Source organism: Prionailurus bengalensis, chromosome B2 (genome assembly GCF_016509475.1).
Source record: "Prionailurus bengalensis isolate Pbe53 chromosome B2, Fcat_Pben_1.1_paternal_pri, whole genome shotgun sequence".
In the NCBI taxonomy this organism is placed as follows: domain Eukaryota; kingdom Metazoa; phylum Chordata; class Mammalia; order Carnivora; family Felidae; genus Prionailurus; species Prionailurus bengalensis.
The window spans coordinates 132,435,154-132,455,591 of NC_057349.1; the positions used below are offsets into that span (position 1 = coordinate 132,435,154).

Sequence of the window (20,438 nt, forward strand, 5' to 3'; positions counted from 1 at the left end):
GATATCAAAGCAGGGGTGGGGCGGGGGGGGGGAAATGCGATACTTGATAAATTAGTCTAACAGGATTCTTTGCTAAAACTAGGATTCGAGCCAAGGACAAGACCTGGTAGAGAACAAGGTTCCGAGGAGCCTGAACTTGTCCTACAACGTACCTGCAGTTAAGGCATAAATATTTACTGTATAGCTTGATGCATTTTTACGTGCAGATACACTCAGGAATGACCATTCAGATCAAGATCTAAAACACATAAATACATCCCCAGAGTCTTTCTCCTTCCCTTCCCTCAGCCATTTCCTCCCTCAAGGTTAAGTCCTCTGTTACCATGTATTGCTTTGTCTGTTCTTGAACTTCTTATATTTGGACTCAGACAGTATACACTTTAAACTCCTCACTGTTAAGCTGTTCCACTGCTTCTTGTGTCAGGCTTAGTAAGTTGTGTTTTATAAGAGATTTGTCTACTTCATCTAAGTTAAACTTCCTGGAATAAATTTTATTTTAATCCCTTTTTAGTTCATCAGTTTTGCTCTAGGGGTGTACCAATTTTATTATTTTTAAATGTACTTATTTCAACATTTCTCCCAGGTTTTGCGCATTAACCTATCATCACCTTTTATTCAAAGTGGAATATAATGTCAGTTAAATTGTCTGCAGTTCATAAATAGGAGGGAAATATCTGTGTGCTGTGGAATTGGGGTAGGTTTTACATGGTTTTTCCTAGGCATAAAGATCTAGAAAAATGAGAGTAGAATTATGGCATGAAGGAAAAACTTTCCTACTTCACAAGCAATAGCTGATCTCTGCTCTATTTTAAGATAACTTTAGACAAGTACCTATACACAGGGCTCCCCTCTCCAGAGATGAGAATCCCATTCACATACATTTCTTACACAAGGCAGGTTGTATTTCCTCCAGGGCCCAGCGTAGCAGTGGCCCCAGTGGTTCAGAGACCCCATTTCCATTTGTAATGTCTCACCTCCAAAAAGCCTCTATTCTTATGTAATCTTTTCATATCCTGGGGCAGCTTCCAGACACACGGGTTGCCTGAGCCATCCACAATGTATTCTGAGGGACCAATGATTGCTGTTTGCTAGTGCTCCTTAGAGGTGACAAATATTTCAAGTCTGCTCCAAATCTGTGCTCCCACTAGCCCGGTTACTTTTTGGATATGATTTCATAGAATGCAAGCTTTTTTTTTTTTCAGTAATGCACATGTCATGTTGTAGTTGAAACATCTTCAAGTGCCATAAAAGAGCCAGACGCAAAGGGTTCCCTGAGTTCAGAGAGCAAAGATATCCCGCCGTTGGGGAGTATGCTGTGGAAGAAGTGGCAGATGACCAGGGGCTTGAAGGACTGGTCAAAACTGGTGAGCAGCGAAATTGGAGGAACGTCTCCAGCAGGGAAGGAGGAACAGACTGTGCGGAAGGAAAATATCAGTAAGCATTATTCTCATTTGTGAGACAAAGACATACTTGGAAATAAAAATTCTGGAAGAGGCACAAACACATGTGATGTCTAGGGTGATAAATGGAAAAATATGTATTTTGGATTTATAAGTCTTCATTTTGCTTGTCAGAGCTGATAATCTGCTCAAGGACCTCATTACTAACCAGTTATCTTAGGGATAGAAGTGGGCCAACAAATGTAGCAGGTGTATTTTTGTATATTTTTCTGTGTCTACAAATACTAAAAATAAAATTGCAGTGACCACATATGCCATTGTCACTCAACACAGACGCTTTTTGTTAATCTGTGATATGCTACATGGTAGATTTTCTTTTTACCTTTTATAACAAGTTTTAAATATTTGGATTCTAAAATTCTGGAGGGGAGGAAGTTTCAGTGGTGTACGAGCCACACTAATTTGGTTCATTTCTGTATAATGGAGATTCGTATTTATTCACTAAAATGAGTGCAAATCCAGGGCACCTGGGTGGCTCAGCCATTCAAACGTCTGACTCTTGATTTCGGTTAGGTCATGATCTCAGTTTTCCTGAGTTCCAGCCCTGCATTGGGCTCTGTGCTGACAGTGAGGAGCCCGCTTAGGATTCTCTCTCCCACTCTCTCTGCCCCTTTCTTGTTGGTGTGCTTGCTCTCTCAAAATAAATAAATAAACTTTAAAGAAAATAAAAAATAAAATGAATGTAAATCCTCGATTGAAGGTTTTAAGGAGAAAGGTCTTTCTATGCTGGCCTCCATGTGGAAGGATTTCCCCTAAGCAACTCCTGGACTTTCTGTTGGTAAAGGACTTAGTGTCCCATATGGTTGAAACAATGAATTGGGCTGCTCATAGGGGGTCCTGAATCCCCTGCTAGTCCCTGAGTTGGAAGCACTACCTATGACTGAGGGGGCTGCAAGGGTCAGCTGGCTCTAAAGTTCTGTGACCCTGGATGGTTGGCCTTTCACATCAAGCTACGTCCTCCAACCATACCTGTATCAGGAGTACAATCTTACTCTTTATGTCCCTACTTATTCAGAACCCAGGCAGGAGAGAAAGATATTTTGGAAGGATGCATCCTCAGAAACACCAAAAATGGTTCTCTTCTCCAAATGGCTAAACCACTCTGAGAAGCTTAAAATCAAAAACTGTTTAAGGTTAAAACACGTCCTTGAAGGATTTCCACAGGGCAGAAGAAAATTCCAAAGTTCAAAGGGTGTTTTACTATAGTTACAAAAGATTTTATTTTTGAGCCAATATTTTGAAAGCAAGCACTCATTTAATAAATAATAACATACATGACATAACACTAAAGCTTATTAGAATAATACTTCTCATTCTATATGAACATTTAATTTGTAGAGTGGTTTTGCATATATTATCTCACTAGAGCCTCCATGAGCTAAACAAACCATATACTGGTATCTCTGTCTCAAAACTGATGTGATTGATAAATGCCTCACCCTAGGGCAGGAAGCCAAAACAGTTTGTAGTGAATCAAACCCTAGTTCTCGGAATTCCGCATGTTGTGATCTCTAACAGAAGGCAAATTTTTCCCCACACTCGATTAGAAACCTGTGGAATGAAAATACAATTAAATTCTGAGGTCAACTGTTTATTTATGTGCTAATAAGGTAACTTTTTTTAAGTTGAAAAAATTGAATGTAATCATGATTCTTCACACCAGCCTCGGGTACTGTGTCCCACAGGTGGTGGAGATTTCATTTATTTTTTAACGTTGATTTATTTTGAGAGAGAGAGAGAGAGAGAGAGAGAGAGAGAGAGAGAAAGAGTGCATGCACAAGGAAGAGCAGGGAAGAGGCAGAGAGAGAATTCCAAGCAGGCTCTGCACTGCTGACACAGAGCCCGATGCGGGGCGGGAACCCACTAACTGCAAGATCGTGACCTGAGCTGAAATCAAGAGTCAGAGGCTGAACCAACTGAGCCACCCAGGCGCCTTGCTTTCACTTTCACTCTGAGCCCCAGACCAGTGCTGTGAAGGGCTGTGTCAGTGTTGGCTCTCCTGCTTCTCAGGTCTTCATACTTTTGGCCGGCAGAGTTTCATACCTTTGTACTAAAGTTCACATCCCCATGAAAGAGTGTACTTTGGGGCAGAAAGGAAGGGGCAGGAAACACGGAGGAAAGGTAAATGTGAGCAGGAGTGGACTGAGGGCAAAGCAGCCTGTCCTCAAGCAAAATTCCCCCAAAACATTCTTAAATGTGTTTTATTATAATTCTTATTGAATATAAATAATATAACATATGTATAATATAATAATATGAAAATATATTATATATAAAATAAAATATAAATTTAATCACACTACCAAGTAAACTTGAGCCCCTCTCCCTCTGAGAAGAGGGGTGCTTTTGTGTCTCCCGCACATCTTACAGCACCGAAACACTACCATGTACTCCAGGTACTGGGGTAGTAGAAGGAATCCTGTTTGAGAGCCATGGGTCTGGCTGTCCAGCTGTTCTCTGGAACTCTGTATGTTGTTGCCACCTCTGCTGTTGGTGCCTCCGTCATACTGGCCCTCACTCCTGGGGAAGCATCACCCATAAGAGATTACAGATCCTATGAGAGCTTTGGGTGATCTGGCCTCTACACACCTGGAGATACTTGTGATTCCCAGAAAACTACTTTATTCTTGCCACTTTATATTTTCATACAATAGGTAACTTAGATGATTTCTTTCGTAGTACCAGAGGACATGGAAATGATGTCATTATGGATTTTACTCCTACGCATTCTTCCTCAATACCAAAGCCATCATCAAGGTCAAGAGTATAAACATTGCTTTCAAATTCCCTTTGATCTCTGGGAGCCTCTAGACAATTCCTCTTCCAGAGGTTGCAGGTGATCTCTGTCTTTATTCCCACATCTTTTGCCAGGCCATCACAATCACTAGGTCTTAAGCAGAGATTCTCAGACTACCTATGATGAAGTCAGTCTTCCCTAGTCTGCTGAAAGCTGACACTTTTGAAAAATGTAATAAAATGACACAGTGATGACCAATTACTATAAAGATATTTCTAAATACATATTCTCACTTTCAGAACTTATCCCATAGAGACTCAGTTTGCAAAGGATGGTACCTACACACACACACACACACACACACACACACACTTTGGGCTGTACTATTCTAGAGGTACAAGACTGTCATAGTACTCTTATACGCTTTTCTGACACAACAGAGTTTTGTAGAAGAACATGAAAGTTAATCCTTTCTGTCCCTTTCCCACACCCTCTTCTGCTTAAATGTATGTTACTTGGCAGGATGTAAGAAAACACAAACATCTCATTAATCAGAAAGTATTTTCTTTCCAGTCAAAGTCAGCAGAGTTGGTGTCTTATAGAAATCACTCATGTTTGAACTGCCAAAAATATACCCAGCATAAGTAGGTATGTTCATAAGAAAAGCAAATGAACTTTAGATACCATAGCAATCACAATGAAAAAAGAAAAACTATTGGCCACTGATTTCTTTTCTTTTTTTAAAATGTTTATTCATTCTTTGAGAGAGAGACAGAGACAGAGAGACAGAGCATGAGCGGGGAAGGGGCAGAGAGACAGGGACACAGAATCGAAAGCAGGCTCCAGGCTCTGAGCTGTTAGCACAGAGACCAATCCAGGACTTGAACTCAGGAACCACACAAGCTCATGATCTGAGCTGAAGTCAGACACTTAACTGATTGAGCCACCCAGGCACCCCGGCTACTGGTTTCTAAAAAACATATGGTAAAATGTTAATTCCTCAGGATTGTTTTATTTAATGTTATAAAATAAAAAACTTGATTGAATTTAAGTTTTAATAATGGAGTAGAGTTGAAATATTCTGTTTTCTCACATGGACCATGTCTTTATGTTTTTGAAAAATGAAAAAATAATTTGGATATTATTTTAAAAATGTTTTTAAAGGTTTACATTAGATTACATTTCTGAATGAGCGATAATTTTTAACAAGTTGTTATGCATTAAGCACTTTAACAATATTTCTGAAGGCTATTGCAACCACATGTAAAAAGCAGGATTAGTGGGCATGAGACCTCTTGCATGGATTTGACATATCCTCTCCAAAAAAGCAATAATAAACTGAAAACAATTAATTAAAATACATTTTAGGGGCACCTGGGTGGCTCAGTCGGTTAAGCATCTGACTTCAGCCTAGGTCATGATCTCACTGGTCCCAAGTTTGAGCCCCGTGTTGGGCTCTGTGCTGACAGCTCAGAGCCTGGAGCCTGCTTCAGATTCTGTGTCTCCCTCTCCCTGTCTGCTCCTCCCCCACTCACACTCTGTCTCTTGCTCTCTCTCAAAAATAAATAAACCTTAAAAAAATTAAAAAAAATTTAAACTCTGAAAGCATACAACTAAATTAAAAAATACAAGATACAAGGTTAATATATAAAAACTATTTTTATGTCTATATATTATCAATGAGCAATCAAAAAAGTAAATTAAGACAATTTTATTCACAGTAATGTCAGTAACAAATGTATGGAAATAAATTTAACAAAAGCGCAAGACTTGTCTACTGAAAACTACAAAACATCACTAATGGAAATTTTTAAAAATCTAAAGAGGGAGGCTGTCCATGCTTTGGACTAGAAGACTCATTATAGTAAGATAGCAATTCTCCCCAAATTGATCTATAAATCCAGTATAATCTCTATCAAAATTCTAGTAGACATTTTATAGAATTTAACATCCTGATCTCAAAACTTATTTGGAAATGCAAAAGACCCAGAATGATCAAGATAACTTTGATAAAGAACCAAGGAGGAGGATTTTTACTTCATGATTTTAGAATTTCTTTGAAGCTAACAATAATCAAAACACTCCAATTTGACAGTTTCTTTAAAAAGTTAGATGTCATTTTACCATTCCTAGTTACATTGAATATCCAGGAAAGGCAGATCTGTAGAGACAGAGCCCATGGATGTCTGCCCAAGGCTTGAGGTGAGAATGGAGAGGGGATGTAAAAAGCCCAGGAGATCTGCGTGGAGAGCAGAAATGTTTTGAGACTGGGTTTTGGCGCTGGTAGCGCAACTCTGTAAACTTACTAAAACATATTGAATTACACTTTTAAAATGGGGGAATTTGGGGCGCCTGGGTGGTGCAGTCGGTTAAGCGTCCGACTTCAGCCAGGTCACGATCTCGCGGTCCGTGAGTTCGAGTCCCGCGTCAGGCTTTGGGCTGATGGCTCAGAGCCTGGAGCCTGTTTCCGATTCTGTGTCTCCCTCTCTCTCTGCCCTTCCCCCGTTCAAGCTCTGTCTCTCTCTGTCCCAAAAATAAATAAACGTTGAAAAAAAAAAATTTAAATGGGGGAATTTGATGGCATGTAAATTATACTCCAGAAATTTTTAAACAGGAGATTAAATGTCCTGGGAAGGCTGAATGGTTACTATTTTAGACTCTAAAGTCTCTTGTTTAAGTACGTTCTAGTGGGTACCTATGGGTCCCTGGGGTAGAGATCTCCTGCTAACTTGATTTGCATTCGGTGTATGTTACCCACTCCGCTGGATCTACAAGTTTCTTGAATTAGAGTACTATGTCTTAAGTATTTTTACATTCCACCCCCATAATGCTTATGAGACCTTTCACGCCTAGACTAAGTGTTTTCAATATTGGGTCACTTAATTTGTTTATAATGAAGTACAGTAGGACTTTTCCTTTTTGTCTCTACCTTCACTTAACTACAGTCATGATAACGTTCTGTTACTCTGCTTATAGAGTATATGCACTTTGCCCATCTCCTTCATTTTGCTGTAAGTACAGTAACACCAGCTAGAGGACAAATACGAAATATCATTAAATTTTAATAAAATCATATTGAGTCACATTAAAATAAAGTCACATTAAAATAATATTAAATTAGGTAAGTCCAATCAGTGTGTTTTTTTTTAATGTTTATATATTTTTGAGAGAGACAGAGAGAGAGAGAGAGAGTGCAAGTGGCCGAGGGGCAGAGAGAGAGGGAAATACAGAATCTGAAGCAGGCTCCAGTCTCTGAGCTGTCAGCACAGAGCCTGACCCGGGGCTTGAACTCCTGAACCGTGAGATCCTGACCTGAGCCTAAGTTGGATGCTTACCTGACTAAGCCACCCAGGTGCCCAAAATGGTGGTGGTTTTTCTTAAACAGAAGATATTATTTTTAACTAAAATGAGATGTAACTGTCTGTTAGTGTCTATTCTTTTTTGAAAATCTAGGACTTATTTTTTCAACAGGGCCTCGTTCGCGATCCCCAACAATTTTGGAAATGTCTCCACAACTTATTCGAAAAGCACTAGAATGTGTAGACATAACACAATATGTACGGTAAGTTTTAATAGACACGATTAATGCAAACATCTCTGTTCACAGAATTTTTGATACAGGGATAACCAGTTACTAAACTAGTGAAAATTTGAAATTAAATGCTTAATATATTTTCAGTATATTCAAATTTCTAGATGTACGTGGTTTTACATCTTCCATTTAGCAAATCTTTTATTAAGTCAATCATAAAAGCATTTAAGTATTTTCTTTAACATTTTAGTTTGCAAGCTGATTAAGGGGAGTTGAGCTACAAAAAATTCCCGCTAGGTCTGCTGGCATTATTTAAGTAGGTTTAATTTAATTTAATTTAATTTAATTTAATTTAATTTTTTAGTAGGTTCAATTTTATTAAGAAGAAGACAATAGGATTAATAGAGAGATAGTTACTCAAGCATACTTATAAGTTTGAAAATATTTCAACATTATTTAGCTGCATAAATTAAAAAGAAAACCTCCAAAATAATCTCATAGTTTCCAACACCAATCCCACGAACACCTTATCAGATGGAGCTCGAATGTTACTGGTATTTCTCTAGAATTGTTTCCTAAAATATTAGTGAACCAGTAAATGGAGCATAGCCAATCAAAAAATAACAGTGTATTCTTTCTATTGCTAATATTCTATTGGATTCAGTCTACCACACTGTCAAGACGAATTTAAATTATTTGAATTCTAAAGTTCATCGCAGTGTTCCCAAATGATTTATGCATCTCCTGTGATGTCTTTGTAGAAAAACAAGAGACGCTGATCCTGTGCTACAAACAGAGGATCTGAACCAGCAGCAGGCAATGCAAAAGGCAGAAGAGGTTCACCAGTTCCGACAGTATAGGACCAGAGTACTCAGCATTCGAGACATTGAGCAAGAGGAACAGCTTAAAATAAAGGATAAAATCCTGGAGATGTATGGGGAAATGCGGGTGAGTCTCAACATACACCCATGGGTCAGAGTTGATACATTCTCTTATAATGTTGAAAAGATACCATAGAATCATGTAGGACTGGGTAGAAAGACATTTTGAAAGTATTTAGTTGTCAGCTCCTCAGAAAAGGTGGAGAAATGGTGAAACACATTTAATTTCACTTACTTCCTTAAACCCCTCCAAAATGCAGTATTGGGAATCTATCCACAAAATAAGAAGGAGAAAGAAGACAATGACCAAATACTTGTGAAGTTGACAGAGAGAGCTGGATGAAGAACGTATTAATAGACTTGAGGCACCCAAATTGTAAGGTGGCAGTAGAAAAGCTCTTAATCAATCCAATTCGCTCCATAGAATCCCTAAAAGGCTCAGCAATTGGTGGCATCAGCCACATGAAGAAATGGAGGTGAGGTGGGAGGAAGACAAGACTTTTGGTTTTACTTGGCTTGAAGCTATTTAAGAAGTAGTTCATTTTCAGATCACCAACTCAATGTTTTGTAGCCAGGTGACTGTCCCTCCACCCTAGCAGAAGACTAAAGTTGCTTTATTTAGACAAGGGCCAAAATGAAAAAGGGGTGGGGGGTGGATTAGCGTAGTGAAGAAGACCAAGTTTAATTAAAAATGGAAGTATCATACAAGTAATGGGAAAATTCGATAAATATATATCGCTGACTTCCACTATAGTGGATAAAGACTTTTTTTTCCTCCCTCTTTCCTACAACACACACACACACACACACACATACACACACACTCCCAAAGATACTGATGGCTACAAGACTTTCTAAACGTTTCAGCCACAGTGACATTAGGTTCTCTATGTTGTTTCCAGCACTAGCTGATCTGAGGAATATGCTTCTTTGACACCTTCTCTTGTTTGTCCAATAGGCATCTTAAACCAAACCTCTCCAAATCCATTATTCTATCATTCTTGTCATTTTTGCCCTCTCTTTCATGTCAGCCCAAACATTTCCTCCATCAATATTCCCCACCCAGGAAGGGCAATTGTAGTCTTTCCATTGCTCAGAGTACAGACTTTGGAGACATCCTTGACTTCTCTTACCTCCCTCATCTAACCCGTAATCAACGTTTACCAACATTTTTAAAACATATCTCTAATTCAATCACCTTTCATTCTCTCTACCCCTACCACCATAGTCCAAATGGTCTGTGTTTTCTATTCAGAGTGTCCTATTCAGTGTTTTCCATTCTATTGCCATAGCCTCCTGACTGATCTCACTGCTTCCATCATGTCCTTCTACAATGGAATCTCTGTTAGAAGCCAAAATGGCTCTAACCATGAGGATAAACTATTTTATCCTGTGGTAACAGACAGCCACAGTGTCTCAGTGGTTTAAGACGGGTTGGCAAACTTGTTTTCTATAAAGGGCCAGATAGTAAATATTTTTGCCTTTGCAGACCATATGTTGTATCTACTTAACTCTGCCGTTGTTACCACAAATTCAGTCAAGGATAACGCCTACGTGTGTTTCAATAAATTCTATTTGGAAAACTAGGCAATGAGCCAGATTTTTCCATAGGCCTTTGTTGAGCAACCACTGGATGAAAACAGTAAAAGAGTATTTCTCCTTGTAGCTACAGGTCCAGTGAAGTTGAGCAGAGGGTCCTTCTCACAGTTACATTTCATTGTCACATTGCATTGGCCAAAGCTAGTCACATGGTCACATACAACTTCAGTGAAAGAATTAATCTTGCTGACACCGTGATTTCAAATTTCTAGCATCAGTAACCCTGAGACATTAAATTACTGTTCCTTAAGCCACCCAGTCTGTGGCACTTTGTTACGAAAGCCCTAGCATGCTAATACACAGTGCAGTGCTACCCTAGGCCTGGAGAACAACTGCAGACCCTTTATGAACTGCGCTGGTGCAGATCATAGTACATCTTTAAAATGGAGAGTGGGACTATCTCACTCCAGTAGTGGCTTCATTTTCCACTAAGAAATAAAGGCTTAACTATGGTGTCTAGAGCTCTCTATAATCTAGTGTCCACTTTCCTCTCTGATCTTTTCTCTCTGATTCTATATGCTTTCCTTTTGTTTTTTTTTTTCCAAACTGACCTCACCTTTCCACTAATAGCCAGACATGTTCCCACCTCTGAGCCTTTGGCTTGCTCCCACCTCTTCCTGGAATATTCTTCCTCTAGACAGCCAAATGGTTTATAGCCTCACTTTCTGCGATCTTTCATCTATTGCCATTTTATTAGAGAGATCTTCTCTAAGCTATTATTTTTCAATTAGCACCCTTCAAGATTTGTATACCTGTATCTGGCCTTATTATTTTCTTTACAGGATTTACCATGGTTTAGCATGGGAAGGTATGTATTTGATACATGTTATTTATAAATATTAGAAGTATTTCTTTATCATATATAAATATATAATATTCATATATAACATATATATGTATATAACATGCACACATTTTAAATATATCTTGTGTAGAATATAGATCATATGTGAACAGGAACTTTGATTCACTGTTGAATACCCCAAACCTGGAAGAGATGTCTATTTCACAGAAATTTGTTTCAAAAATGAATCAGTGAATCCATAAATGAATGTTTAAATTATGTAAATTCAGTTCATATCGTATAGAAAATAGTTTAAATTAAAATATTATAAGACAAAAGGGAAATTCATTATTGCCAATCAGCTAGTTTCTTTCTGTGTTTAAAAGACAAGAAAATGCAGTAGATGGGAAGGCCATAAGGGAAGACGTATCACCTGGGATGGTTTTTAATTCAGATCTCATTCTTTAAGTGTGAGGTACAAAAATCCTAGTTTTGATTGAAGCTATCTTAATAGAAACATCGTCAGCACGACATTTCTCATCAGATGGGAGAAAAGCATGCCTATCCTCAAGAGGTTACGGATATATATTAAACTTACTTTACACTAAACCCTTTAGATGATTTTTTCTCTCTTCTTAATATTGCACCACTATCATCTCATGCAGTAGGTTTAGTAAAGCCAATTTTATTGTGGTAGATACAGTGCTTTGCTTCCACCCAAAGCGTGGAGAAGAGCCTGGTTCTGACATTTAGCTCTTCTGCAGTCTCCAGTCAACTTCTGCAAGTTGCAAAGCCAGGCAAAATTTCTTGAAGAATTCAGCAGTGAAGACAAAACAGTCACTCTAGAAGATTCTCTTCTGGTTAGCATCAGTTCGTTCATCCTTCTGTTTTTAATTATATCATTCTTGAAACAGGAAACCGTCAACAGGTTGAACCATAATTGTACCCATACTATCAGAAACGCAAGTGAAATGAGAAAGCCAAAGCCTCTTCATAAACCTACATTGGCCCTTAGTTATCACTGCTTTACTTGTGAACATTTTCAGGGAAGCCATTTCTAGAATGTTGCCATTAAGTCAGTCATTAATAGGTCATTAACTCAGTTCTTGCCTATAGCTTTGAAAATTACCCTTTTTTTGGCAGGGGTGGGGGGGGTGGGGAGGGCAGGGGTGGCTCAGTCAGTTAAGCGTCCAACTTCGGCTCAGGTCAGGATCGCACCGTTTCAGAGTTCGAGCCCCATCTCGGGCTCTGTGCTGACAGCTCAGAGCCTGGAGGCTGCTTCAGATCTGTGCCTCCCTCCCTCCCTCTCTCTCTCTCTGCCCCTCCCCTACTTGCACTCTATCTCTCTCTCTTAAAAATAAACATAAAAAAAAATTTTTTAAAAAGAAAATTACCTTTTTAAAAAAAATATAAACTATATTTAAGGACAGTTAAACTACAGAGAAACTGTCCTTACCCGTTTATCATTTTCTGACAGTTCCCATTTCCACAATTTATTCATTCAAGAAATATTTCTGGGCATTTTTGTATCAGAGACTGTCCTAAGCATGAACAAAAAAGATAAACCCTGGCCATTGTGGAGCTCACATACTAGTGGAGCAAAAGACGCTAAAATACAAACACAATATATAAATACAAGGTATGGTATGATAGAAAGGGAAAGTGTTGAAAAAAAAGAAAAGTGGAACACTACGAGAACACAGTGATTCAGAAGAGATACTGGCTGGAGTAAAGGCCCCGGGGCAGTGAACACTTGGTGCGTTAGAGGCAGGACAGCAAGGAGGTCTGTGCCCCTGGAGCAGAGTGAGCCAGGGGTAGATGAGTGGGAGGGGAGGTCAGAGAGGAACTGGGGGGAAGTGGACAGACAAGGTAGTCACATAGGACTTGCAAAAGACTGTAAGGACATTAGCGTTTATTCAGAGGGATGTACAGAACCACGACAGGGTTCTAAAGAGCAGAGGGGTAACATGATCTGACTTCCATTTTATTTTCAATTTTTTAATGTTTATTTATTTTTGAGAGAGAGACAAAGACAGGGACATGTGCACTCATGCACACACACATGAGTGGGGGAGGGGCAGAGAGAGAGGGAGACACAGAACTTGAAATAGGTTCTGTCAGCACAAACCCCGGCATGAGGCTCGAACTGACAAACCGTGAGATGATGACCTGAGCCGCAGTTGGACACTTAAACAACTGAGCCACCCAGGCGCCCCTGGACTTCTGTTTTAAAAATTTTTTTTTTCAATGTTTATTTATTTTTGGGATAGAGAGACAGAGCCTGAACGGGGGAGGGGCAGAGAGAGGGAGACACAGAATCTGAAACAGGCTCCAGGCTCTGAGCCATCAGCCCAGAGCCCGATGCGGGGCTCGAACTCACGGACTGCGAGATCGTGACCTGGCTGAAGTCGGACGCTTAACCGACTGTGCCACCCAGGCGCCCCTGGACTTCTGTTTTAAAAGGAGTACTCTGAATATTGTGTGGAAAACAAGTAAGTATGGAATGGGGCACATGTAACAGCAGATAAATCTGTGAGGAGGCGGATGCATTGGACACATAACAGTGGTTCACACCAAGTTGCAGAGTGGAGGTAGTGAAAAGCAATTGAATATTGTATATATTTTGAAAGTAGACTCAGGATTTTCTGATGGATTCTTGGTATATTATAAGAGAAAGTGAAGAGTCAGGAAATACTCTGAGGTTTTCACTTAAACAACTGATAGGGTTGAGAGGCCATCAAATCTGATGGTTTGAGAGGAAAGAAAGATTTCAGTTTGGGACATTTTTTGATATATGTATTGGACCAAAAAAAAAAAAAGCATTCTTGGGGCATCTGGGTGGCTCGGTTGGTTAAGCGTCTGACCCTCGGTTTCGACTCAGGTCATTATCTCATGATTCATGAGTTCAAGCATCATATTGAGTTCCATGTTGACAGTGCAGGGCCTACTTGGGATTCTCTCTCTCTCTCCCTCTCTCTCTGCCCCTCTCCTGCTCATGCTCTCTCTCAAAATAAATAAACTTAAAAAAAAAAAAAAACAGAATTCTTAGATATCTATTACAGTCACATGGAGATGTTGAATAGAAATTACATATATAGTTCTGGAATTTGGAAGAGAGGTTTGGGCTGGAGATTAAAAAATTTGGGGGACCCATCAGTAGAGAAATGAATTTAAAGCAATGGGGCTACATAAAATCAGCAAGGAAAGAGGCCTAAGATCTAAGATGTGGCCATCCCCTCATTTAGAGATGAAGGAATAAAAAGAGAGAGAGAGAGAGAGATGAAGGGGAAAAGGAGAAATCAGCAAAGGCAACTGATACAGAGCAGCTAGTGAAGTAGAAGAAACGTCAGTGGGATGTATTGTCCAGAAAACCAAGTGAATCAATTGATCCCGGCGGTGAGAGTAGAGGTGAGTAAGAAGGGGACCCAGATATGATTTCAGATTCAGTTTGGTGTCCTTGAATGAAAGCCAAACTGACAATAACAAAGGTAACCAGTGAACTAGGTGATATTATTTGAAAGTTCTTCAAATATAGCTCAGACACATTTCATTGGGGCTAGAACAATGTGGGAAACTAGTAACTTAGCACAATTCCTGTGAGGGACACAATGAGCTGCATGTTTTATAGATTATATTTGAACGCATACCTATCTCTTCACCTTTCTCTCTTTTCTCCTACTGATGCTTTTATTCCCCGTTCTGTTAAAATCTCTTGTACCCCTTTGTTGCCTTCTCGTGTTTCATGTATTGATAGACATTTGAGACCATAACCTAATTTTCATCTGGCCTCAGTAATTTGGCACGTGAAGCTATGGGCATAAGGGAGGGATAAAGGGATTGCTTTCAAAAAATTTTTTCTCTCTTTATCAGTAAACCTTAATTGCTTGAGGTTTTGTTTTGGAATAGGACTCCTTAGATGAAGCCCGGCAGAAGATCTTCGGTGTCCGGGAAGAGTATAGAAAGAAGTTGCTGGAAGCTGAGCGCCTAAGATTGGAAGCTCTGGCTGCGGAGGAAGCAGCAAGTCGGGCGGAGACAGAAAAGAGGACGCTGGTTCCTGACACACGGGAAAAGAAGAAAGGAAAGAAGAAGTAACCAGAAGGAGCTCAAAACTCACCTTCTTCTGAAGAGGAAAATCCCTTTATTTGTTTATTTTTTTTTTTTTTTAGTGATCTATAACCTTTCCTGTTGATAAGGTATTAGGCCAATAGAAAATAGAAGTTTTCCTTCTCAGAACTAGTTTCTGCATTTTATGGTTCATTTGTTGTTGTTGTTGTTTTCCCAGAAACCTATTGTTTGAGTAATCATTAGAGTTTAGGTTTCTCTAATTTCAATAAAAATTGCCTCAACATATTTAGAATGCAATACAATGTACGTGTCTCCCTCTGAATTGCTGCATTTTCAGCAAGTAGTAAAACAAGATCAGAAATGGGCTAACAGGATTGCATTTGAAAAAATTCAACGATGAGGAAAATAGCTACGGTTCTTACAGGAAATTTTGTTTCTAACTTGAAAGACTTTAAAATATTTTTAAAATATGCTTCAGTCTTGTGCTTTTTTTTTTTTTTTTTTTTTTTAAACTGAACTTCCAAAAACGTCCTTCATTGGGCAAAATCTGTTGTGGGTTAAGCTCACAGCAGTTAAGCGCGAACTCTGAATCCTCACAGGCCAGGTCACCCAGACTTAGGGAGTGTGATCGCAGACGCATCCCTTGTCACGTGTCCCAGCCTCGTGTTTTTTGTAAGACCCAGAACATGTTCTGTACACCAGTTATAAATTTTTTTTTTTTCAACGTTTATTTATTTTGGGGACAGAGAGAGACAGAGCATGAACGGGGGAGGGGCAGAGAGAGAGGGAGACACAGAATCGGAAACAGGCTCCAGGCTCTGAGCCATCAGGCCAGAGCCTGATGCGGGGCTCGAACTCACGGACCGCGAGATCGTGACCTGGCTGAAGTCGGACGCTTAACCGACTGCGCCACCCAGGCGCCCCTACACCAGTTATAGAAAACTGAAGTGAGTGCATTCACCGAGGCACGTGATAGGAAATGAACTGCTCCCAAAAGCACACTTTGAATTCATGACTTTCTCAGATGAAAACTCCCAACAGTATTTTTTAATCAGTCATAGCTTTTCCACTTTGATAGGTGTTCCTCCTTTTTTCATGTATTTAAATCTTTAGTATTAAAATGTTCAGCTCTCTCTCTATACATATATATGCAGTTTTACTTAAATGTGCGAGCACATGCATTTTCTCTCTATTATTCTTTGCCTAAACTCTCCTTCATGACCCTATGCTCTGCCAGCCCAGCGAAATAATACATGATAACAACCTGGTATAAATGTTTCCATGTTTGTCATTCATCTCATATAATCACACATCAATATTTTATATTATATCATGGCCTATTTTTACAAAATGGCATTTTATTTTACATGCTTCACCATATCTTGATTTTTCTTCCCAAGGATTACAAAACCTCTTTGAGACAAAAGTAATTCATTCTGTTTTAAAACCTTTCTTTTTAACATTTATTTGCTTATTTTTGAGAGAGAGCATGAGCGAGGGAGGGACAGAGAGTGGGAGACAGAGGATCCACAGTGGGCCCTGCGCTGACATCAGGGAACCCAATGCAGGGCTCAAACCCAGGAACCGTGAGATCATGACCTGAGCCAAAGTTGGACACTCAACTGACTGAGCGACCCAGGTGGCCCAGTAATTCATTCTTTTTGATTGTTGTGAAATATTCCCTGGCACAAATATATCATAATCGACTCAGCTAATTCTTCTTTGAAGGATATTTACTTTGTTTCCAGATCTTTTCCATACAAGAAAAAGTGGTAAAAACAGAAAAGAGGTAGCATGATGATAGATTTAACAAATTATTTCCTAGTAAATAAAAAAGAAATATAACACCTGTCCTTTAAAAAGAAGGAAAAACGAAGGAAATCATTTTGTAATAAGACATTATACATATTACTGTGTACAAGTTCGGAGTGACTACACTGGAAGCACATGGGACACAGGACACGAGGTGCGATGTTCATTCCTATGCTTGGAATCACTGACAACGCAGTAGATACAAATGCACGCAGACTGACTTACAGGTGGTTTGTAATTGTCACTCAAATTTTTGGAATGGGGTTGCCATTGGTGATACATTTTCCAAAATGGTGAACAAGGTTGGTAAATTTTCAAAGATAACCACGCCCTTAGTGTATGCAACTGCTGCATCCGTGAAATATTCAGTGAACTTTAAATCTGTGCAAAAAATACCTTTGCTTTCTGTATCTTACAAATTAGGTTCTCGGGTCATTATCTTACCTTTAGACTATGTGAATGATGGGCCATTCAACTCATATAGAGGTAAGAGAATTCTCTGTTGTATGTGACTCTTTCAAATGCTGAGGGATAGCTAACATCCTTAGCCTTCAATCAGTAAATAGCAGTAATTCTCTACCATTATTGGGACAACCCCAAATGCCCCCACATATTTCCTAAATATTCTCCCCACTGAGATCATCTCCATATAGAAGATCAGTAAATATTAATGAGAAGCTGAAGATAGTAATGTCTGTGGATCTTGGTTAATAAGTAACTCCATTAGAATACATAGCTAGATAAGTACCCTCCATTGTGTTGATCGAGTTAACCAGGGTATAGATACGAAACATCTCATAGTTCCTACAATCCTTAGATCATTGTCTTTGACACATGGATGGCCTCTCATTCAGTTTCTTTCTCCATATTCTCCTGCCATCTACCTCTTTCTATGCCCTCAAGTACTTTAAGGTCAACCCTCCTCCCCCTATCTCAGGGGCTCTTGTAAGAGCAGAGAAAACAATTTTCTCTTCTGCAGTCACAGGCCTGCCTCTGAGTCAATAGTAATAATCCCCAGGGTGCAACTCTAGTGACTATGAAACATCGTTATAAGAGCAATTTAACACCTCAGGGTCTCCAACACCTCCACCGAAGAGTAGGATTGTGGTTTTCCCTTTTGCAAAATCACAGTGTGCGTTACAGTGTTTTCTGAAATGTAACAAAGGACGGTCTTCATTTAAATGGATCAGAAAATTGCTGACAACTTCCATAAACTTTTAACTAGGTTTTAGAAATCAAGTTTTCAAAAACAAAAAACACTGACTTCTGGTCTCTGAGCCCTCTGTTACATATAGACTATTTTTACACATTAAAAAAAATGTTGCATGATTTTCTGACACTCGTTAATTGATGTTTACCTTGTGTCTCAGTTTTGTTCAAAAGAAACCCTAGCCAACCACTGCCTCTTGGAAAATGGAAAGTAGTGGGGGAAGTGACAAGAGCCATATATAAGGGAATTGCCTCTGAGAAGCAACTGTGTGCCCTGGGTCATCTTCCAGGTGGGAGCATTTATAACAGACTAATGAAAGTTTTCAATGGCCTTCACAGGACATTTCTGAAATTAACATTATGAAAGAAACTTGTTTTAAGCTGGTGCAACATTTTTTGTCCAATCAACTATGAAACAGTCTATTCATCTTGATTTAGATAAAATAGTTTCCAACCACAGGTGTGTTTTCACGGAATAGTTCCATTACATATTGAAGACTTTGCATGTGCTCAGAACTTTAGGCTAAACATCCTTGTTTTTGGTACAGGCACAGAGGGCAGCATCAACAGACAGTATGATTTATTTTTTAAGTGAACCCATATAACAAATTACCATGTATAATAATTTCAATCCATAGCTTTAAACAAATCTAAGTTTATCCAAATAAATCAAGCACTTTTAATACGTTTTATTAATTCTAAAAAAATCCTTTTCCCATCTGGCATATAATACAATGACACTATTTTCTATGTTTATCAAACCATTGATTTCAGAATCACCAATACAGATAGCATATGAATATCTCTTTCATTCCACTGTGGGTGGTTGATATATTTATAAAGATATAAAGAAAATTTGTAAAAAATATTGTTTGCTTTTGTAGAAAAGATTCCAAATTACTATTTTACATAGAAAGACATCAGATAATAATAATAATAATAATATAAATCAATATAGCTCATTGTTGAAACTGGGCTCAGTTGGTTAATATCTCTATAATATTTTACAGGTTTGAAAAGAAAATTTACATGCTATTTTCACTAAGAATATTAGTTTAAACTTGTGCAAATGGCCAAAATCATATTAGATACAACCTAATCAAGGACTATTTGATTAATGATGAATTAATGGTTATATTGTTATACAATTAATTATATACAAAATTGTTTGCATGTATTTTTTTCTGTAGGAACTTTGAAATTTCCATGTATTTTTTCATGAACTTAGCCAGTTTTTAACTGTTACTTCTGGAGTAGCATGTGCCCAAAGTCTGCATATTTTACAACATAATGTGTGGAAAACAACCTTTGGCAAACATAGTTTTGTCTAAGACCATCATTGCCATAGCAAATCGTCTGAAGCCATTAACTATTAAAATAAGCCAAACCATAAGAGACTCTTAAAAACTGAGAATAAACTGAGGGTTGATGGGGGGTGGGAGGGAGGGGAAAGTGGGTGATGGGCATTGAGGAGGGCACCTGTTGGGATGAGCACTGGGTGTTGTATGGAACCAATTTGACAATAAATTTCATATTAAAAGAAAAAAAAAGACTGCATGGAAACAGTATTTAAAATAGTCAACTTGGGGGTGTCTGGGGGCTCAGACACTTAAGTATCCAACTCTTTATTTATTTATTTATTTATTTGGAGAGAGAGAGAGAGAGAGAGAGAGCGAGAGAGAGCACATAAGCAAGGGGCAGAAGGAGAGGGAGAATCTTAAGCAGGCTCCACACTGGGCGGGGGCTCGATCTCATGACCCTGAGGTTATGGACTGAGCCAAGATTAAGAGTCAGACTCTTACCCAACTGAGCCATCCAGGCGTCCCAAACATCCGACTCTTGATCTCATTTCAGGTCTTGATCTCAGGGCCATGAGTTCAAGCTCCGCTCTGGGCATGAAGCCTACTTGAAAAACAAAAAATAGTCAACTTGGATTGAAAAGCTGCTTTCCAATTTAATGATTCATACAGAGTGCTTATATTTACTCTCCATTTATCAACACTTAAATAATCTCCAGTTCCATAAAGACAAAGAGGAAGAAAGCAGGGGAAAATCCAAAAATTCATTTGTGGTTTACAGATATAACAGAAAAATGTCCTGAAGGGAAGTAAAAATTCCTCATGAGATGCTCACATATCATTTGCAGATTTCAGTAACTCTTGGCCTTCAGAAATCTGGATGCTTCAAATTTGGATGATAAGCTTTATTTCTTATATTGTGCTACTACTGTTTAATTAGCTTGTCACATTAAGAACATTTCTAATACTCTGAATAAAGATTTCATCTCTCTGTTATATAATGGGTTATACTCTCCTTGAGTGCAAGGACTAAATTGTAATTGTCATATATTATGCATTTT

The 20,438-nt window shown here is 38.7% G+C and overlaps 1 protein-coding gene across 2 annotated transcripts in view; it reads left to right on the forward strand.

Annotated features, from left to right (window-relative positions):
- The window catches only part of ADGB (androglobin), a 161,608-nt gene extending 146,080 nt beyond the window's left edge, over positions 1-15,528 (forward strand). For both annotated transcript variants that reach the window (XM_043592553.1, XM_043592554.1), the window contains 4 exons: positions 1,225-1,434; positions 7,669-7,759; positions 8,491-8,677; positions 14,900-15,528. In XM_043592553.1, the coding sequence (XP_043448488.1) occupies positions 1,225-1,434; positions 7,669-7,759; positions 8,491-8,677; positions 14,900-15,085 (674 nt within the window). In that variant the 3' untranslated portion in view covers positions 15,086-15,528. The remainder of the gene's footprint in view (positions 1-1,224; positions 1,435-7,668; positions 7,760-8,490; positions 8,678-14,899) is intronic.
- The last annotated feature ends 4,910 nt before the right edge of the window (positions 15,529-20,438 follow it).